The sequence below is a fragment of the Takifugu flavidus genome, unplaced genomic scaffold (genome assembly GCF_003711565.1).
Source record: "Takifugu flavidus isolate HTHZ2018 unplaced genomic scaffold, ASM371156v2 ctg241, whole genome shotgun sequence".
NCBI classification, from domain to species: Eukaryota; Metazoa; Chordata; class Actinopteri; order Tetraodontiformes; family Tetraodontidae; genus Takifugu; species Takifugu flavidus.
The window spans coordinates 28,839-46,332 of record NW_026621901.1 but is presented as its reverse complement, the minus strand read 5'-3'; the positions used below and the strand labels follow the sequence as shown (position 1 = coordinate 46,332).

The 17,494-nt window shown below is 45.8% G+C and overlaps 2 protein-coding genes across 2 annotated transcripts; both read left to right on the top strand.

Annotated features, from left to right (window-relative positions):
* The first annotated feature begins 11,488 nt into the window (after nt 1-11,488).
* LOC130519902 (homeobox protein MSH-C-like) lies at nt 11,489-13,613 on the top strand. The gene is made up of 2 exons (XM_057023512.1): nt 11,489-12,214; nt 12,572-13,613. Exons 1-2 carry the CDS (start codon nt 11,812-11,814, stop codon nt 12,982-12,984), a joined length of 816 nt encoding a protein of 271 aa, XP_056879492.1. The 5' UTR covers nt 11,489-11,811; the 3' UTR covers nt 12,985-13,613.
* Nucleotides 13,614-14,588: 975 nt separating this feature from the next.
* Nucleotides 14,589-16,951, top strand: atp5pd (ATP synthase peripheral stalk subunit d). The gene is made up of 6 exons (XM_057023511.1): nt 14,589-14,714; nt 15,467-15,595; nt 15,994-16,090; nt 16,407-16,478; nt 16,606-16,668; nt 16,776-16,951. Exons 2-6 carry the CDS (start codon nt 15,474-15,476, stop codon nt 16,905-16,907), a joined length of 486 nt encoding a protein of 161 aa, XP_056879491.1. The 5' UTR covers nt 14,589-14,714; nt 15,467-15,473; the 3' UTR covers nt 16,908-16,951.
* Nucleotides 16,952-17,494: the final 543 nt, after the last annotated feature.

Here is a 17,494-nt window from a genome sequence, read left to right as displayed (position 1 = left end):
GACTTCTGTCACATCTCCCGACCTTCAGTTATCTTTGGAACATCAAACAGGCCACCGTAGTTGGGAAAAAAACAACTGTCTGATGTTTCCATCCATCAGAATCAGTAGATCATTCGTCTTTTTTTTTATCGTGTATCACACAAATGTGGCTTTTGCGCAAAAACAGGCGGTGGTTGAAATCCAATACATCTGAGAAGAGGGGTTTACCCCCCCCCCCCCCAGAAGTTCTCCGACATCTCTTTCTTTTGCATTTCTCTCTTTTCATCTCGTGGAGGTTTCACCGCATGACTGCAGGGACTTGAAACCGCAGCGCCGAATCCTGTAGGTGAGTGGTGCAAAGGCAGCATTCCCACAGACCTTAAAGCCCCCCCCCCACCCCTGTATCTGCCCACGTCTGCGCGTATCGCTCTCACATCTCCCCAGCAGTCTGTAAATCAGCAAAAGCCACTTCCAGCTCCCCTGAATAAACTGGCTGGAGTCGCTGACTAATTGATAACGTTGCATTGCGAAGCGGTCGACGGTGGCGCTCAATTGAAAACACCAGGGGAGGAGCCCCCCCCCTCCCCCCCCCCCCCTCCTGTAGGGAGGGAGGGGGAGAGAAAGAGCCAGTGAGAATGAGAGAGAATACATTCGTGTCGACGAAGGTGTCGTAGCACAAACCCGTTGCCGATACCTGCGAAAATAACAGTAAAATGCCCCCACGTGGGGCATCACCGTTGACCGTTGGGGGAGCTTTTACCTGTGGAATATATTCACCTCTCTTTATTCTTATTCCCTATTTTTATTCTTTTTACGGAACCACTGTTAATGTGTCACCAAAGTTCATATCGTCCACCGATGCTCCCATGTCGTTACACACATATACTTAATAATCTGATTTATATGCTGGACGAAATGCAGGATTTGCACCTTTTAATGGCCCCCCTCCTTAAATCACCTCCTTCAAACACAGGAAAGAGTCCCACGCGCTCCCTTTTCACCCGTACGGTCGACGACATCAATGTCTTTATTTCAAACGCGCTCTTCACGCTTGAGACGTTGAAGCTTTTTAGCTGCAGAAGTTGAAAGTTTGAACTTTTCAGGAGGAACCCACTGACATAGTTTGAGCGGGGGTGGTGGTGGTGGGGTGGGGGGCAACAACGGAGATGCAAAAGTAAATTTAGAATGGATGTGAATTCCAAAGTACAGAGCGGGAGAAAGGGAGATAGAGACAGAAAACCGGGAAGGGGGGGGGGGGGGGGGTTACCTTTGATCTTGGTGCATGTCTGCTCTGCTGCTTTCCTTCAAGGCTTCCTGGTAAGTTTCAGTAGACACCAGCAGGTCCACTCTCAGGGATCGGACACTAATGGATCAGTTAAAGGGGCCTATGGTTTATGACCGGGCTAAATGTTATCATCTGGGGTTAAAGACACTGACCGTATAGCTAACTCCTGCCAGATAGCTGCTCCTCTGGGGATTACAGTAGGCCCTCTGCCAAAGTCCGGAGACGGCGGCGCTCATTCTTTCTTTAATTTGCTTTATTAATCCCACCTCTCCCTTCCATTCATTTATTCTCTCCTCCGTGCTGTGGTTCCTTTTTTTTTCCACATTTTTCCCGTCCTCTCCGGGGAATACCTCTCTAAAACTCTCCCGAACGCTGGTTGGAATCATTTGCCAGTTGCACGAGACAGAACGCCGATGACGGATTCCAGAGGTGGAGGCCGGCCCTTTCATACAGCGGTTTATCCGTGGGACCTGTCAAAGCCCACTGCCTCAAATACGACACAGAGGTCCCCCAGATAAGGATCACAAAGACAGCGACGTGTCTCCTGAAGCGATGGTTCTCCGTCTGCGTTTTCGCTGAGCGAGCGTGCCGAGGGCTGGATCGACAGGCCGTCCGCTCCCTTTAATTGAATGTGATAGATTCAGTCATTAAGTTAACTGGCAGCTGGTTTAGTTTAGGGCTTGTCACAGTCACTCAGACATTTTATGGCATAATTTTTTTCCAATTGGTACGTTGGTGTGGGACTGTGAGGAGCGAGCGGCCCTTTCAGCCGCGCCGTTTCATCACGTCACGTTAACAACATGCGCTGAGCTACTGATGGGCTCCGGGCGGAATCCCAGGTCGTTCTCCTGGCGTGTTTGCAGTCCAAACCAATCTCACCAAGTAACATTTTAGTGTTAAATGAAAGACACGAAAGGCAAAAACACACCAACCGATTGAACTCAATCGGCAGGTCAAACGTTTTACGTGCAAATGAACGGTGTGTGCTGGCTGCTACAGGCTATTGCTAACAATCAGTGTGGGTGTTATCGCTCATGCTACACCTGGGGGGGGTTGAACATCAGGCCAACGTTCAGTTTTCTGCTTCTCAAGCTCAGTTCTCCAACTACGATCAGTCATAATGTTACTGTGATTCTTCTTCTGTCATCTTCTGCCCTCCAGCCTCGAGGCCCTGAGCTTTATTTTCATATATTCCGAGGTGTCTACAGCAACAGTTAACGCCGCCTGCCTTTATTCTTGCCACTTTTTCCTCTCTTAATGTTGCTGAACATTTTAGTCAAGTGAAAGACGGGACCTGCCATAAAATAGCCAATAACACGTGTTCCAAATTGGCCATTTATTATATATTGTTTTACAAGCCAGTCTGGTTACCGGCCGAGTGGCGTTTCCCCGTGTATCCCCGCCTGTCTTCGTGCGACACGCACTTTCCATCCATCCGACTCCTCGAAACGCACGCAAAGCTCGTTGCTATTACGAGAGACTTTTAGGAGGATCTCTGTCGGAGTTGAAATGACTTAGGAAAGAAGAAGTTCAGGCATGAGCGGCTGGCCGACGGGATACTTGGAACGCTGCGGTGATTGACTTCATCCATGTGTGCTGTTCAGTCACTGGAAAGTATAAGCAAAAAGATAAATGCGGCGTATGAAACAACAAAATAAACACAATTTAAGGTTGAACAGAGTTAGTCTGTTCTAAGGAGGAGCATTGTGATTAAAGGGGGGGGGGGGGGGGGGGGGTCCGTGTAGACAAACAGGGAATGATTGCAGGGAATCACTTCCTCGGTTTTTTCAGCCTGCTTTTATCATCGTAGCCTCCAAGAGAAAAATCTACCTCTGGCAACAAGGAAGAGACTTTTATCTTCTGTCCTGAGGCATCACCCCCCCACCCCCACCCCCACCCCAGCACCACCTCACTGTCTGAACATGCATTTTTAATTTTTTTATTTGTTACAATTGTTGCTTTTGTGAAGCGTCGAAATCAATGTGTGTGCGTGTGTGTGGGTGTGTGTGTGTGTGTGTGTGAAGGGGCCAGTGAAAAGAAAAACCCACAACATATCAAGTCCCTGGAATTGCGATCATCCTCACGGCGATTACAACATGCATAACCACTTATGATCACTTATAGCTGATGTGTAGACATGGCAGGCATCAGCTGATCCACATGACATCTAGGAGGAGCGGCACCCCGGGAGAATCTAACTTTAAAGCCCAATTATCCCGTGGAGCCGGTGTCATTTAAAAAGCCAACAGTAGAAGATTCTGGCCCCTGATAGGGGACACATGTGTTCCATCACACTAAATTGAAGCAGAGCTTCCTGAAAAAGACAAAGGCCTGCAGCAATATGACAAATCAAACAGACTTAAGGACATAACAACTGGATTTGTAATAGGAATGTTTTCATAGTGCATGGAAATTGCTGTATTCAAGGCATATTTTGGGTCAGTTTGTTGAATGCGTGTGTGTGTGTGAGTACTTTGTCATCCTTTTTGCTTTCCTGGGGAGTACACCATGAAGAAACCTTCCCAAATTTGATTACAGGTCTGCAAAAACCTCAAACAATGGCGTGGCAGGCATGCTAATTGCAGCCAAAAGCCAAAAATCCTCCTCTGTTTTCTTTTATTTCTCCTTTTCCCTTTCACTTCATCCACATGACCTGAAGTTAAGAATAAAGAGATAATGCCTTTTGAGCGAAAACATGCATAACAAATTTACAGGGGGCGGGGGAAGCGAGCTCGATGGGGGGAAAAGATAACCCCTGATTGCGTGTGATGTAAACAGTGAAGCTGTGCGCAGCCACGGAGCGCCGTGCCTGTAAAGAATTACATGAATCTGCATTTTAGTGAAACGTGCACAGGCCTTCTGCACATCTCCGCTTGTCCTCTTTATACACGATGTACAGGAAATATTTAGCATTTACAGTTTCTTATTTATGGGGATATCATTACCTCCCTGGCACCGAGCCCTGCTTTTGGAAACCCTTCCTTTAATGTTAAATCATGTGGACATTAAAGTCTTTCTTTGACTTACAAGACATGACATGTCTGGAAACATACAACCCGGGTCAAAGATGGAGCTCGTTAAAGGATTGCACACGGCCACAAATTCACAGACAGAAGAGGGGATGAAGAGGAGAGGGGAAAAAACGTGTTTAGTTACTCCGGCTTCCATCGAGATGAGGGACAAAGACAGTTTTGTGCAGAGTTCTCAGCGAGGCTCTTCTGTCACTACAGTTTATCGCGTGGACGCGGTGTTTATTATCGATGATGACTTCACAGGCTCCTCGAGCACGTGAGTGGACTGTTGGAGGATAAAGCCGCCAAACAAGCCACTTTCCTTATGCTATTCTTCTTTATTTATAACGTTTTTTAAGGGTCAGCTGTGACTAAAAGCTGCTAATAATTAGTAAAGTCTTGTTTTGTCTCTCTTTGGCCTCGGTTATTTAATAATCGTGATTAGTTTTATACGCAACACTCTGCCAGCGATTCTCACCTACAGCCTTTTGATGATTAACTGCATTTGTGTCCAATTAAATTGAGTCGAAGGGACACTTACAGGCCCCTAGAAATGAGGAAATTACAGAGTCAATTCCGTAATCTTTAATTAGGTTTAAATAGCAGCTTTGGATTTGGCAGAGTTATTTTTAGGGGCTTATTTTTCCATACAGCTCCAATAGACCCAGTTAGAGCGCCGCAACATGTTTACACGTCCCGCAATTGGTCAGTTAATCCTGCCTCCACACCTCCTTCTTTCTGCTGAAATGACACAACATCATGATGCAGTTTGGGGTTTTTTTAATCACACTTTTAGCAGTTACAGCGTGGCTCCCCAATTTCCTGCAACAAAAGGTGGGTAGTGCCATTAGCCGGGAGTAATTCCACGCCGCAGGACTCAAGCTGTGCGTATGATCAGAGCAGAAGAGAAACAACAAGCTCTGCAATGGAAAACCTGACTTAATGTCCTCGATTGTCCCGCCGTGTTGCGGTTGCCTTCATGGGCAATTATACTCCGCAGGCGTTTGCGTGCGCACGCATGCTAGTTTTCAGGTGTGTTTGGCATTCTGTCTCTCTCCAACAACATGGGGCAGTCCCCAAAGGGTTGGTAAATGGGTCTCGAGCAGTCCTGGGAAGTTACCACAAGGTCAGCGGAGAGTCAGGGGGCTGCTGGTCCACCACTGGGGAGCGGGCTGCAGCACTGGGAAAGTCGGCCACTGAGTCTTTGTTAGACCGAGAGATGTCAAGACCGGCCTTTCTTAAGTGCTCTCACAAAGAACCCCCCCCAGTCGTGGCATTGCAACCGTAGAGGAGTGCGTTTCCATCCATCTGAGCGTCTGCATGAATGCAAATACCATCTCAGACGTTGGAAAAGCAGAGCCGCGCAGCAGGTTGGATATTGAAAATGTGCACTTCTGGGCTGAAAAGCAAAATAGATGGAATTCCTGTCCTGTTTTAAACGTAGCCAGAGCGAGAGTGATATCTGATAAAATAGATCAAAATTACATTATTGGCTTTTATGGCCCACTGAAAACATAGCCCAAAGGTATGCTATTTGGCAGCGAGCAGCTCGTAATATGTCTAAGAATTGTTACCATCTGGCTTGACTGCAGGGAATGTTTCTCTCTTAAAAACCTCAAAGACAGAATGATACAAGTAAAACCCAACATTCATAAGCCAGGTCGGCTCTTTACGGCAGCCTGTCCACATCAATTTGGCTCCATGGTGTCTTGAAGATAACTTCTGCCGTTTAAATGTACAGTGATTTGGCAGGTTTTATCTTTGCTCGCCGATAGCGAGGTGTCTGGATACAGGGCTTGGTTATTTTACTGGTGATTTCTGCCATCAAGAGAGATTTTTCTCATTCTTTGCTATTATTAATATTATTATTATAGTAATTAGGATGATGATTATTATTATTACATCGTACAGCAAGAGCTGCCATAAGAAAATAACTCATGCATAAAGAATTAATTTTGAATCTCCATAAATCCATTGGACAAGAAAACACAGCCCCCTGGCATTTGAACTCCAATCGGGGGGGCTCCGCCCTTCTAATCGCACTGCTGTACACAGTTTCAGCCCCCATTACCTTATTATGAGATTACAATGTCAGTGTGCTCCGAATTGTGACAATTACTGTAAGTGGTGGAGTAATTTTCAGCGTTAAACGTGGCCTTTGTGTGCCGGGTCGCCGCGTTTCTGCAGGCCTGTCACTGGCTGTGAGACAGGGGGGTGTTTCTGAGCCAGAAGCACGTTGGATAACACAACGCTTGCACCAGTGTGTGCGTCCACTGGCGCATAATTACAACGGTGCACGTTTAGATTCATAAACACAATCACACTGACAAGGTGCAGGAATACCAGCGCGGCCCTCTGTGTGTGTGTGTGTGTGAACAACTCGAAGACACAAACATGGATACAAACACACACACCCCACCCCCAGCCTTCCTCCCCCGCTGCCGATAGCCTCTCATGCCACGACTGACCCCCCCCCCCCCAAACCCCACCCCCGTCTTGGCGCCCTGGTATGAGAAAGAAAGCTGTTGTTAATAAAAAAGTTTTCAAAGAATGGGATGAAAAGAGAGGTGAAATTGAGCGGCCCTGGCCGAATTATTTCTTCTCCGTATGGGATCTGGCCTCTCGCGGTCTCTCCGACGCTCTCGGACCAGGGGGGGGTCGCTGGCTCGGTGACCATTACTGCCCTGGAGCCAAAGCAAATGATTTGCCTCTCTGAGGCTTCAAAGGGAAGCAATTACACTTAAGTAACCAAATGAAAAGATAGCCCAGCTTGGCAGCAGTTTCGGGGGGGGGGGGGGACAGTGGAGACCTTTGAGGGAAGAGGCACCACACCTAGGAGTAATATGTAACAGCTCGCATCACACAAGAGAGGAGAGGATGAGAGGAAAATAAACAAGACAAATTCGGCCGCTGAATTCAGAAGGAAAAAAGGGGCGGAAAAGCTGCCCAAACCAAAACAACAACCTCCTCCAGTGCGGTTTACCGACCCAACTCGCTCCTCAAACACCGGACCCAAGTCGCCACTTTGCACATTACATAAACGCACTTTATTGAACAGCATTGTTAACTTTGGGGAGGGAAAACGCTGTGTTTTCATCGCTTTGTTTGCTTTAGCTCGACTCTAAAACGCCACAAAGTGGCTCAGTCCTCTCCGCCCCCAAAATGGATGTTTATTCCTCGGTGATGGGTTGTCCATGTTGCAATTACTGGCGAGCAAAACATTTGCAGAAAAAGTGTTGGGTTTTGGCTGGAGCAACGCGCACATGCCTCCTTTGCTCGTTTAATTGTGCGTGCATGTGCGTGACGCGCTGAAATGAACGTCACCGAGTGCAATCTGGAGAACCGTGAATTTTGTTTCCGTGAGCGTCCCATAAATTCAGCCTCCACCCGCTGATAAAAGAGTTGAAACAGGCTCTATTGAGCGAAGTGGAGACTGGGAGTTTGGTATGGGAGCTCACCTGCGGTGAGGCGTCTAAGGCTGCATAGAGGACCCAACAGCTGCCAGGGTTGTAAGTCTAGGCACCTAGCAGAGCCGCAGAATGGGAAATGCATGGCGCTCTTTCAATAGGCTGCCACTTAGTAACAGAAGGCATGTGCCAAACTTGCAGAATGAGAATGAAGTCTCCCCCTTTGGAGTTCACCAGATATCAGCAGCGGCTCCCTTTTTATCTCCTCCCCTTCCCTGTCCCCCTCCTGTCTTTCTCTTTTCTCCCTCTCTCTCAGTCTATTATAATTCCCCCATAAAGGAACAATGGTTGACTGAAAGACCGGAGAGATATACCAACAATCAGCAGGGAGAAGGAAAAAGAGGGGGGGGGTCTCAGCTGAAGTGTGGAAGCCATCAATTACCGAAGGCCTAAAGTTAACATCCCAGCAGGACGTGTGCATTAGAATGCAGATATGGGCAGGCTATGGGCAGCAGATGCCTGGCGGAGCGGTCAAAAGAGCACCCACGGCTCGTGAGAGAACATATGCAATGTGGGACACTCTTGCCTCTTAACTGGGATTCTGCAGAAGAATAGAAAATTAAACTGAGTGATGAGTGTACTGGAGGCTCAAAGGAGTCTTTGTGTGGCGCTGCCGAGAAACGTGGGTTTGAAAAAGGGCGACAAACAAATGGCGCCGCCGCCGTTGCGCGTGGTTCCGAGGCCGCAGCGGATCTCACCTGTCCTCAGCCAAGAGCAGCGGCTCAGGGTTCCCCTGTCGGGTCCAGTCGGGGTGAAAAAAAATGTAATAATGCCCGTGATTCCTCCACTAACGCTGCCCTAACAGGACCCCCCCCCCCCCCCCCCCCACTACATCTCTCTATTCTGGCCACTCAGCAAGACCCATCCCTCTGGGCTTCCTCTTGCTGCTCATTTACACTAGCCTGCAGGCTTCCTTCACAGTCAGAACAGTGCAATTGTATTTTCAGGCTCATTAAGTAACAGCTCTTACCCCCCCACCCCCACCCCCCCTTCCTTTCCCCCTTCACCGTTCCGTCTACTTTACCCTTTTACACTGTGGAGGAGACGGAAGATAAAGACATGGAGTAAATGTTAGGTTATTGTGGTGTGAGGCTCTATCAGGCTGGGCTTGCAGCACTTGTGGGTTTGGGAGTCGGGGGTAAGTAGGATTCCGAGGGGCAGAAGCACCCTCCAGCTTCTGAGAACCAATCCGGCTGCTCGGTATCAGCCCCATTCACAGTCAACACGCTTGTTTATTTGAATGAGAGCCCTCTCTTTTTGAACTTCCCACCCTCACCATTGTTCCAATTCTCACTGGGAGGACTTTGAAATTGTAATCTCAGGATATTCAAACACGCATTTGTTTTGCCCTTTAGTGCCTGCAACAACGTTATTACTACCAGGCAGTTGTGGCTATAATTTGGATAAAGAATGCCTCCAACTTTGGTTCCACCCAATTATTCCCCTTCAGAGCAGTGCAATTATTATTATCACTATTATTACTTATAACTAGATCTGATAGGTAATGCCTCTCTTGTTTACAAAAAAGCTGTGATTTAAATTTAATGGAAGCAAGATTCAAAAATCTGAAACTGAATCTTTTTCATGTGGAGCATTCCTGGAATCAGCATCCTCTCATCTAAAGAAGTATTCAAAGAGAAACACAAACAAAGAAGAATACCCACTTTGTGGGGACGTTCTTTGGTTTGCAAGTTGATGACTTCCTCGTTCCTGATGCCCAGTGTTGCTCACTCACTCCGGTTGTTCCAGAATGTGGAATTCTGCGGCTGAATTCATCCGCAAGCTGCTTTTCTTCTAAAAATACGAAGCCACGATGATGCAGGAGCCTCGTTTGCGAAGGGCTCGTCACCTCGCGAGGCCACTGCTGACCCGCAGTCATTAATAAAAGGCCAAATCATCACACCTCCACCCTAAACTTGGCCTCTCTGAGGTCCTGAACCAGGGACAGCGTTGACGGGACGACACCGCCTCACCTGGACTCCCACGTGGAACGAGTCCGGCCCTGGCTGGAATGTGCCGGTATCAGACCGGAGTCGGCTCTTGCGCTCTATGAACCGGTTAAGTGGTTTCATGGAAGCACCAGAGGACTGTAAACGGTCCTTTCGCATGCGTGTGAGAAAGCTCTCGCTTCTGGTGCCCGCAAAGTGCTTCCCATCAAGCTCCGTCGGCCTTGAAGCCCAGATCTGCTTTCAAACTCTCTAACGCCTTCTGACACTGCTCGCTCGCCTGCATGCTGTTACAGAAATGTCTTCTGGGAAGAGGGGGGGGGGGGAGCAGAGCTAAATACACTGAACACCGGTGGGACGAGAGGTACGTGTAGTCCCTGTTCTGGTGCGCGCTTGTATCAGATGGATCTCTGTATGAGTCCGGCTCCCTTCTTGCACGACACCACAGAGTTTAAGTGGGAAAGGTGCGCGGTGGAAGGGCTCAAGGCTAAACCCAAACCAGCTGGTTGCAGCGAGGCCCCCGATGTGTGAGGAGACAGAGGGCCTGTGTCAGGCACCGAGTGAATGAACGGACTTGACATCAGGATTTACTCAAGTGAGCTGCCCCTCTCACCTGATGAGGGCTAAATTGTCCGTTTCACCTGGGGGCTTCCAGGAGGCCAGCTCTCAATATGCAGCGTTGTCAATCAAAGATCGTTTGTGTTGCCGGGGGCGAGCATCTTTGTGGGGAAACGGGGGCCGAGCAGGGCTGCATGACAGTCACAAGCGGCAGCCACAATCTAGTGGTTACAAATCTCATCTAATTGGGTGATTATTCCTAATTTCACCTCAATTAGTCATTAGAAAGGTTAATAGAGTAAGTGACTGGGCTTGAAATGCTAATGTTGGGATCTTATAAACGTTTCCCACAAAGGAAAGTTCTGTTTTTCTTAAATTAGGAGACTCTCGGTTTGCTGAATTTTTCAATGAATATGGCAAGAAGAAAATAAATTTAGAAATATTGACCTGTTAAGATGTCAGAACACAAGTCAAAAATGTGTAAACAGATCTGTTACCGTCGTAAAATTCCGGAAGTAGTTCATTTTTATTCTCTTTCTCTTTAAATCTCTCTCATTCCGCCTCAGATGGAGGTCATCGTGTTACTGCGGGTTCCGATCAGCCGTTTCCGGCAGCTTCCTGTCAGCTCTGCGACAGTAAACTGCAGAGGAGACAGTCAGTTAAACGGACTTAAACACTGCCTGTTTTCCCCTCTCCGAGGTCTCTGTCTTTTTGATCCTGCCCAGCCTGGCGCCTTCCCAAACACAACTTGTCTGCCTTATTAAATAGTGTGACCCGGAGAGAGAAAACGCCTGTTGCTTCTCAACTGGAGCCATTGTGAAGCGAGAAAAGCTCCTGACAGCCCTTAAATTGTTGTAATGTTGTGTGACCGACACTCAAACCTCATTTATTTCCATCCCCGGACTGCGCATCTCCTCTTGTTGGGATTAGGGTTTTTAAATTGGGTTAGTCATCGCATATTCAGAATTGATTTAATCCGGTTAGGGGCGCTAATAATATATGGTTTGGGTTTCAAATGTTAATTTGCAGTTAAGATTTGCAGGTTTCGCATTTTAAAACAAAACGCGTGACGCTTGATGTGAATTTGCCGCTCGAAGTCGTGTTCATCTTTGCGGAGGGAGAATAATCGAGTGAATAATAGCAGCAGAGTGGACGGCTAATGGCTGTAAATGGTCAAGAGAGCCCTCCCCACTGGTTAATTGCGCTAAAATTGGTCCGAGCTACTTTGTGAGGACCATCAATGGCCTGGCTCTGCATGGGGTCTGTATGATTAACTTCTCTCTCTTTTCAGAGGCCTCTTGATTTTCCCCCAGAAGAAAAAAGAAATCCGAGCCAATCACAAACGCGCATGGAGACGTCACAGGGTCAGCTTGACGGCCTGATTGGTGGGAGCGTGGTGGACCGGGGGGGCGGGGACAGGCCCTGCACTTTTATAGTCGCGTCTGTCCGGCGCGTAAAGGACACCAAGCAGGCCTGAGACGCTTCCACTGGACGGTGCGACCCTGAACAGCTCCACTCCACTTCACGGGCCACTCGGAGGTGCATGGCCCCACCCCCCCTGTCAAATGATGAATCCTGCGCAGGGGTCGCCGTCCGAAGACGGAAAACAGCTCCATCAAAAAGAGGAGACGGAGACCGAGGAAGAGGAGGCGCAGCCCAAAGACATGACCATAGAGAAAGGATACAAAAACCAGCGCAGCAGCCTCCCGTTCAGCGTCGAGTCTTTAATTGCCAAGAAGACCACCTGTCGGAGTGCATTTCCACCTTCAGAGTTCGCCCTGGTGCTGCCGAAGCCCGTGGCTGCGCAGAGCGGCGCGCACTTCTCTCCAAGGACTCTTTACGCGGAGAGGAAGCTGTCCGCGGAGAGCTCGCCGGGAGTTTCCAGCTGTTCCAGTGAAGAAACCCCGCAGTTTTGTGACAAAGATCAGAGCACTTGGTTTCAGACGGCCTCCTTCCCCACGCCGCCCCGTAAGTTGCTGCCTCTCTTCTCCTGAAAGCTGCGCAATCTCGGGAATGATTTAGCGCATTTATGCGTCTTCCATCGCGATGAGCACAACTGCAGAAATGAGCGCGTGTGTTCGTGCCAAAGGTGCCTGCGGTGGTTGCGTGAGGGCACATTTCCTGGTGTAAACTTTGCTGCGCGCATAAAGCGCACAAAACATCGTCTCTCCTGCGTAACCTTCGCGATCCATCTGCAGAGGCTGCATTTGTCCCCAAATTAGAAAAGAAAATGTGTCTATTCTCCGCGGTTGGTTTGTGTTCATATTTTAGCTCTTTCTCATTTCAGCCTCGTCAGCTTATTTCTGTTTTTTTTTCCTGTAACAGGTAGCACGAGTCCAAGTCAGTGCAACTTAAGGAAACACAAAAACAACAGGAAACCTCGCACGCCCTTCACTACCTCGCAGCTTCTCGCCCTGGAGCGCAAGTTCCGCCAGAAGCAGTACCTCTCCATCGCCGAGAGAGCCGAGTTCTCCAACTCACTCAACCTGACGGAGACTCAGGTCAAAATCTGGTTTCAGAACAGAAGAGCCAAAGCCAAGAGACTACAGGAAGCCGAGCTGGAGAAACTGAAACTGGCCTCCAAGCCCGTCCTGCCCGCCTTCACGCTGCCGTTCCCCCTCGGAGCGCACATGGGCTCTCCGACGTGGAGCCCGTCAAGCGCCTTTCCCAGGCCCGGTTTGCCTGTCCCGGGACTGTTCGGTGGACCCGTCACTTATGGGATGTACTATTTGTCTTAGTGTTATAGTTTAATCACGGTTATGGAAGAGGATATTTTTGGGTTCTTTTTTTTTTATTGGGGAAAACAAACTGAGCAATGAACGATTCAAAGTTGGTTCGGGGTGTCGGTGGGTAATTTCAGTGCCTGACTCGTATTTTATAATGACTTATTTTTGAGTCACGTGGACTGTAGTAAGACCTAAATTTCTTAGCAATATTTGGAAATAGATTTATTTTTACACGCCTTAAATAGTCGATACGAAGCCGCCCGAGGTTTTTAAAAATCGGGACGAAACCATCGAATTGCACCTGGAAAGTACTTAAATCTGCAGCGCCTTTGCAATGTGAAATGTTTTTTTTCTCACCCAGCAGCCTTTAATGAACAAAACTGCATTTTTCCCCAAGAAGTCGCTTGAATATTTGTATCCTGACGCAATTTCTCTGCGTATTTTTTAAAACAAACTCAAATAATATTAAAACTGTATTAGACGTTTGTTTCCTCACACCACGTGGCCTTGAGTAAAGAAAAAGAAGGATTGATTTCTGAAGGGTTTTGCTGTATTATTGTAAATAAAATGTGTAGTGTTCTTAAAGTCCTGCGGCCACGAGCAGCAGGGAAAACGGTATTTATTAAATATGTTTGAATCTGTACTGTGTACATACATAACTTTATCCCAATGGTCAGTTACTTGTAAAAACTGATGTTAGTAAATAAACATTTATAAAACAAGAGTTTAAATGGGAAGATTTATTTATTTATTGTTAATTTTAAGAATAAATCTATTAGCAAAAATACAAGCTCCTTCACAGCCCAGTTCTTAAATAAAAGGTGCCGGGATTCTAAATCCGTTTGATGTGCATGATACACGCTTTATTTCTACAATAGAGAAGAATTTTATGATTCTCTTGTGGGGAAAAAACTAAAAATCTCGTAGCCCAATTTTACCTTGTTATAAATACCTCACAAGCTAAATTATATTCCGCTTATTTATTTATTTTTGCAGGTATATTTAACCCATTACAGAACGAATGCCTCCAAATCTATGATTTCACAGAAGTCCTGTTGTGGACTGTGGAAGTTTGGAGATAATAAATATGTTATGGACATTTATGTGCACGAAGCAAGTAAAACACATTACATTTACCACACTGGGATTATAGATGGAAAGCTTTGGCAGAAGTTGGAAGACGTGTATGTTCTGTAGTCAGTCGGGCTTGGCAAAAACATTTCATGCTTAAATGTATTCATTTCAAAACAGGCTTGTAATATTTGTATCAAGTTATAAAATTTAAACGGAACGCTGCACGAATGTCATTACATCAAATAAAACCGTAAATATAGTGCATTAAATAAAATAAATAAACGTTATTTAACAGAAAATTAATGGCACAACTCTGTTGTAAAGAGACACACGACCGAAGAGGTTATATCGGATAAAAAGCACCAACACTGTTTAAAGTGCGGCTGTATCCTTTGTGATAAAATTAAAATATTTCTACATTCTGTTACCCTATAGATATTTGTTTTGTAAATTTTCACACACACACCTGTACCCTGTTATTGGACGTAGTTTAAATATAAGCAGAATGATTTGCGCGCTCGTCCCAGCATCCCGAGATCGACAGCATGCAAAAATGTGGTGTACCACACACAGCCAGCAGAGGGCAGTGGGGGGGTATTTGGTGCCTCACCTCCACGAGAAGAAGAAGTACTTCCGGTCTCCCCTTCGTACTGTCATTACACACGAAGGTAAGCACGTTAGCCTAGCTTTTATTAAATTAACCACTACCTATTTAGATCTAATATTCAGGTTGTGATTTATTTAATATACGTATTGTGGGTGTTTCGGTATAAGCATAAGGTCCAGGCGGCATTTGGGCAAAAATTGGTTATAGAGAGGTATTGCTGACCTTGGCTAGAACGCTAATAGCTAGCTGCCTTTAGCTTGTGTTCTAATGGTCTTCAAGGGCCCGGTGTCATTGATGCTCCTCATGCTTTAAACTTTAATTAAAGCGTTTTAATATTGCTATGTTCGTTGAAAAATCTTAATATGCACTAGGGAGGTAATTTCTTAGTTTGCAGTGCTTTTGTCTACTCATACGTGTCACCAACGATCAACGCACAACATTGATTTTAAAGTGGCTTCTTAAGATAACTAATTGTTAGTGCAAATGTATTCCGCGTTTTATTACATTTTTTTCCCAGTTACTTAATACAATAAACTAGCCCTTGTTTAGCTATCAAGGACATGTATATAATGTTTGTCAGCATTATCGATGCGTAAGGTAACAGCCATCCATACATGCTTATTGTACTGTTGGTCATTTCTTAAAATAAGTCAGCTTTGCAAAGCTTGGTTAAGTTTCACCTCAGAGGTGTCTAACTGCAAAAAAAAAGACCAGTTTGTGTTCAATAAGTGGTCAATAATAAGAGAGAACTCATTTTTCTTCATAAGTTCTTTTTTTTGTGTGCTTTTCCCTAAAGTTTTTATTACTTTTCAGCATCAGGATGGCAGGCCGCCGTGTAGCCCTGAAGGCCATTGACTGGTTGGCGTTTGCTGAGCTGGTTCCACCCAACCAGAGGAGCATGTTTAATGCACTGAAGACCCGCAGCGATGCCATTGCTGCCAAGTTAGTTTTACACCAACGACAGTTTTCACTTCACCTTTTGTTAGGCCAATGTTCTGCGGCCACAACAGCTCGCAATAAGTGTCCGTTGACAACAGGTTTCTTGTCATGTTCGTGTCAAGGTGGAAGTTTTTGACTGCAGGTTGTTTCACAAGTCAGTCGCATGTAAACACAGAACAAAAAATTCTTCATGCTGAGTCAGTTTATCTGTCTGTCACTCCTTGACTATGCTTCTATACTGGAAAATCCAGGAAGTCTTTCTGCGTTATTAGTTATGTATGGATAATTTGCTTTTTTATACTCAACATTTTTGAGATTTCATGAAATTGTTTGCACTGCTGTGCTGTTGGAAGTTTTTCTGACTTTTTATTGTCATCTTTCTTGATTTCTCTCTATTCCAGACTGTCCTCCCTGCCAGAAACCCCTGCCGCAATTGACTGGAGCTACTACAGGAGCACAGTGGTCAACTCTGGGATGGTTGATGACTTTGAAAAGAAGGTAAGATTGTTCACACCAACTTTTTATTCAAAAAAAAAAAAGTTAACGGGAAAAAAATGTGTGGTCGCATTTACGTTTGCCTTGATCCTTTTCCCCTAAAATGTAAAAAAAAAAATCCATTAATTAGCAGTAATGTATACAAGTTTGGCGATTTTCTAAAGATCATCTTATCCAGTGTTTCTCGGTTAACTGCTTTCAATGCAAGAGAAGGATCGCAAGAAAAAGCAATTACCAGTTTAACTTTATTTTTCTGGCTTTGCCATTGTCATTTTGTGGGTGGTTAAAGTGGTAAATAATAGATTCCTCCAACCTACAGTTCAAGGCATTAAAGGTCCCTGAGCCTGTGGACACACAGACTAGCGCCATCAATATACAGGAGACAGAAGCTGTAAGTGACTCTCAGACATCCAATGTTGATTAAATGTTAAATTCAGTTTGCCTGACAATGAAACCCGATGAAACTCTACTTTTCCACGTAGGCAGAAATTTAAAAACATTTTACTTTTCAAAAACAGAACAAAAGTGCCGCAGAGTACATCGAAGCTTCCAAGGCCCGCATTGCCGAGTATGAGCAAGAGGTGAAAGAGGAATCAACGTTTTCTTTCAGAATGCTAAATGGAATAATTATGAGATTATAATATTAGATGCTGTTTCACATCAACTTTCATTTTGTATTTGGTTGCAGTTGTCAAAGTTTAAGAACATGATCCCCTTCGACCAGATGACCATCGAGGACCTCAATGCAGCGTTTCCTGAGACCAAGTTGGACAAGGTCAAATACCCGTACTGGCCCCACAAGCCCATTGCTGATCTGTAATGGGATATTGACTTCACATTAAAGATTATGTATTTCAACTACAACTGTTGCACGATTTACTCCTTAAGAACCCAATGCAAATAAATTGTTGACTGTCGTTTATACGAATGACCGAATGCCGCAGTCGTGTAGGAGACGGTTTTACCCGATAGGGGGCAGCGTTGCGTTGGTTTTTACATTAAAACGGTACCAGTGCTCCCCAGTGCATTTAGATTAAAAATGTTGACAGATACAAGATGATTGTGGTGTCGTGTCTTCATACAGGAATTAGTTGGGAAAACATTTTAATTAGGAATTGATGGAGACAATCCTACAAGTTAATGGTTGTTTTTTTTTTTACAGGATCATGTACAAAATCAGACGAACTTTAATTTATGTTCTCAGGGGGAAATGAAGCACATCACGAATGTAACACTTTAAGGGTAAAACTTGAAATCCAATCGGTTGTAGAAATGTTTTAGCATTTGTATATTAAATACCGGGTTGTGGGTCTGGTTACTGGAGTGGGTGGGGCCTTTGCTTTTCCGCAGTTATCGTCCCAGCCTTCTGATTGGTCGGGCGTTTCAGCAACTCGGCTTTTGATTGGC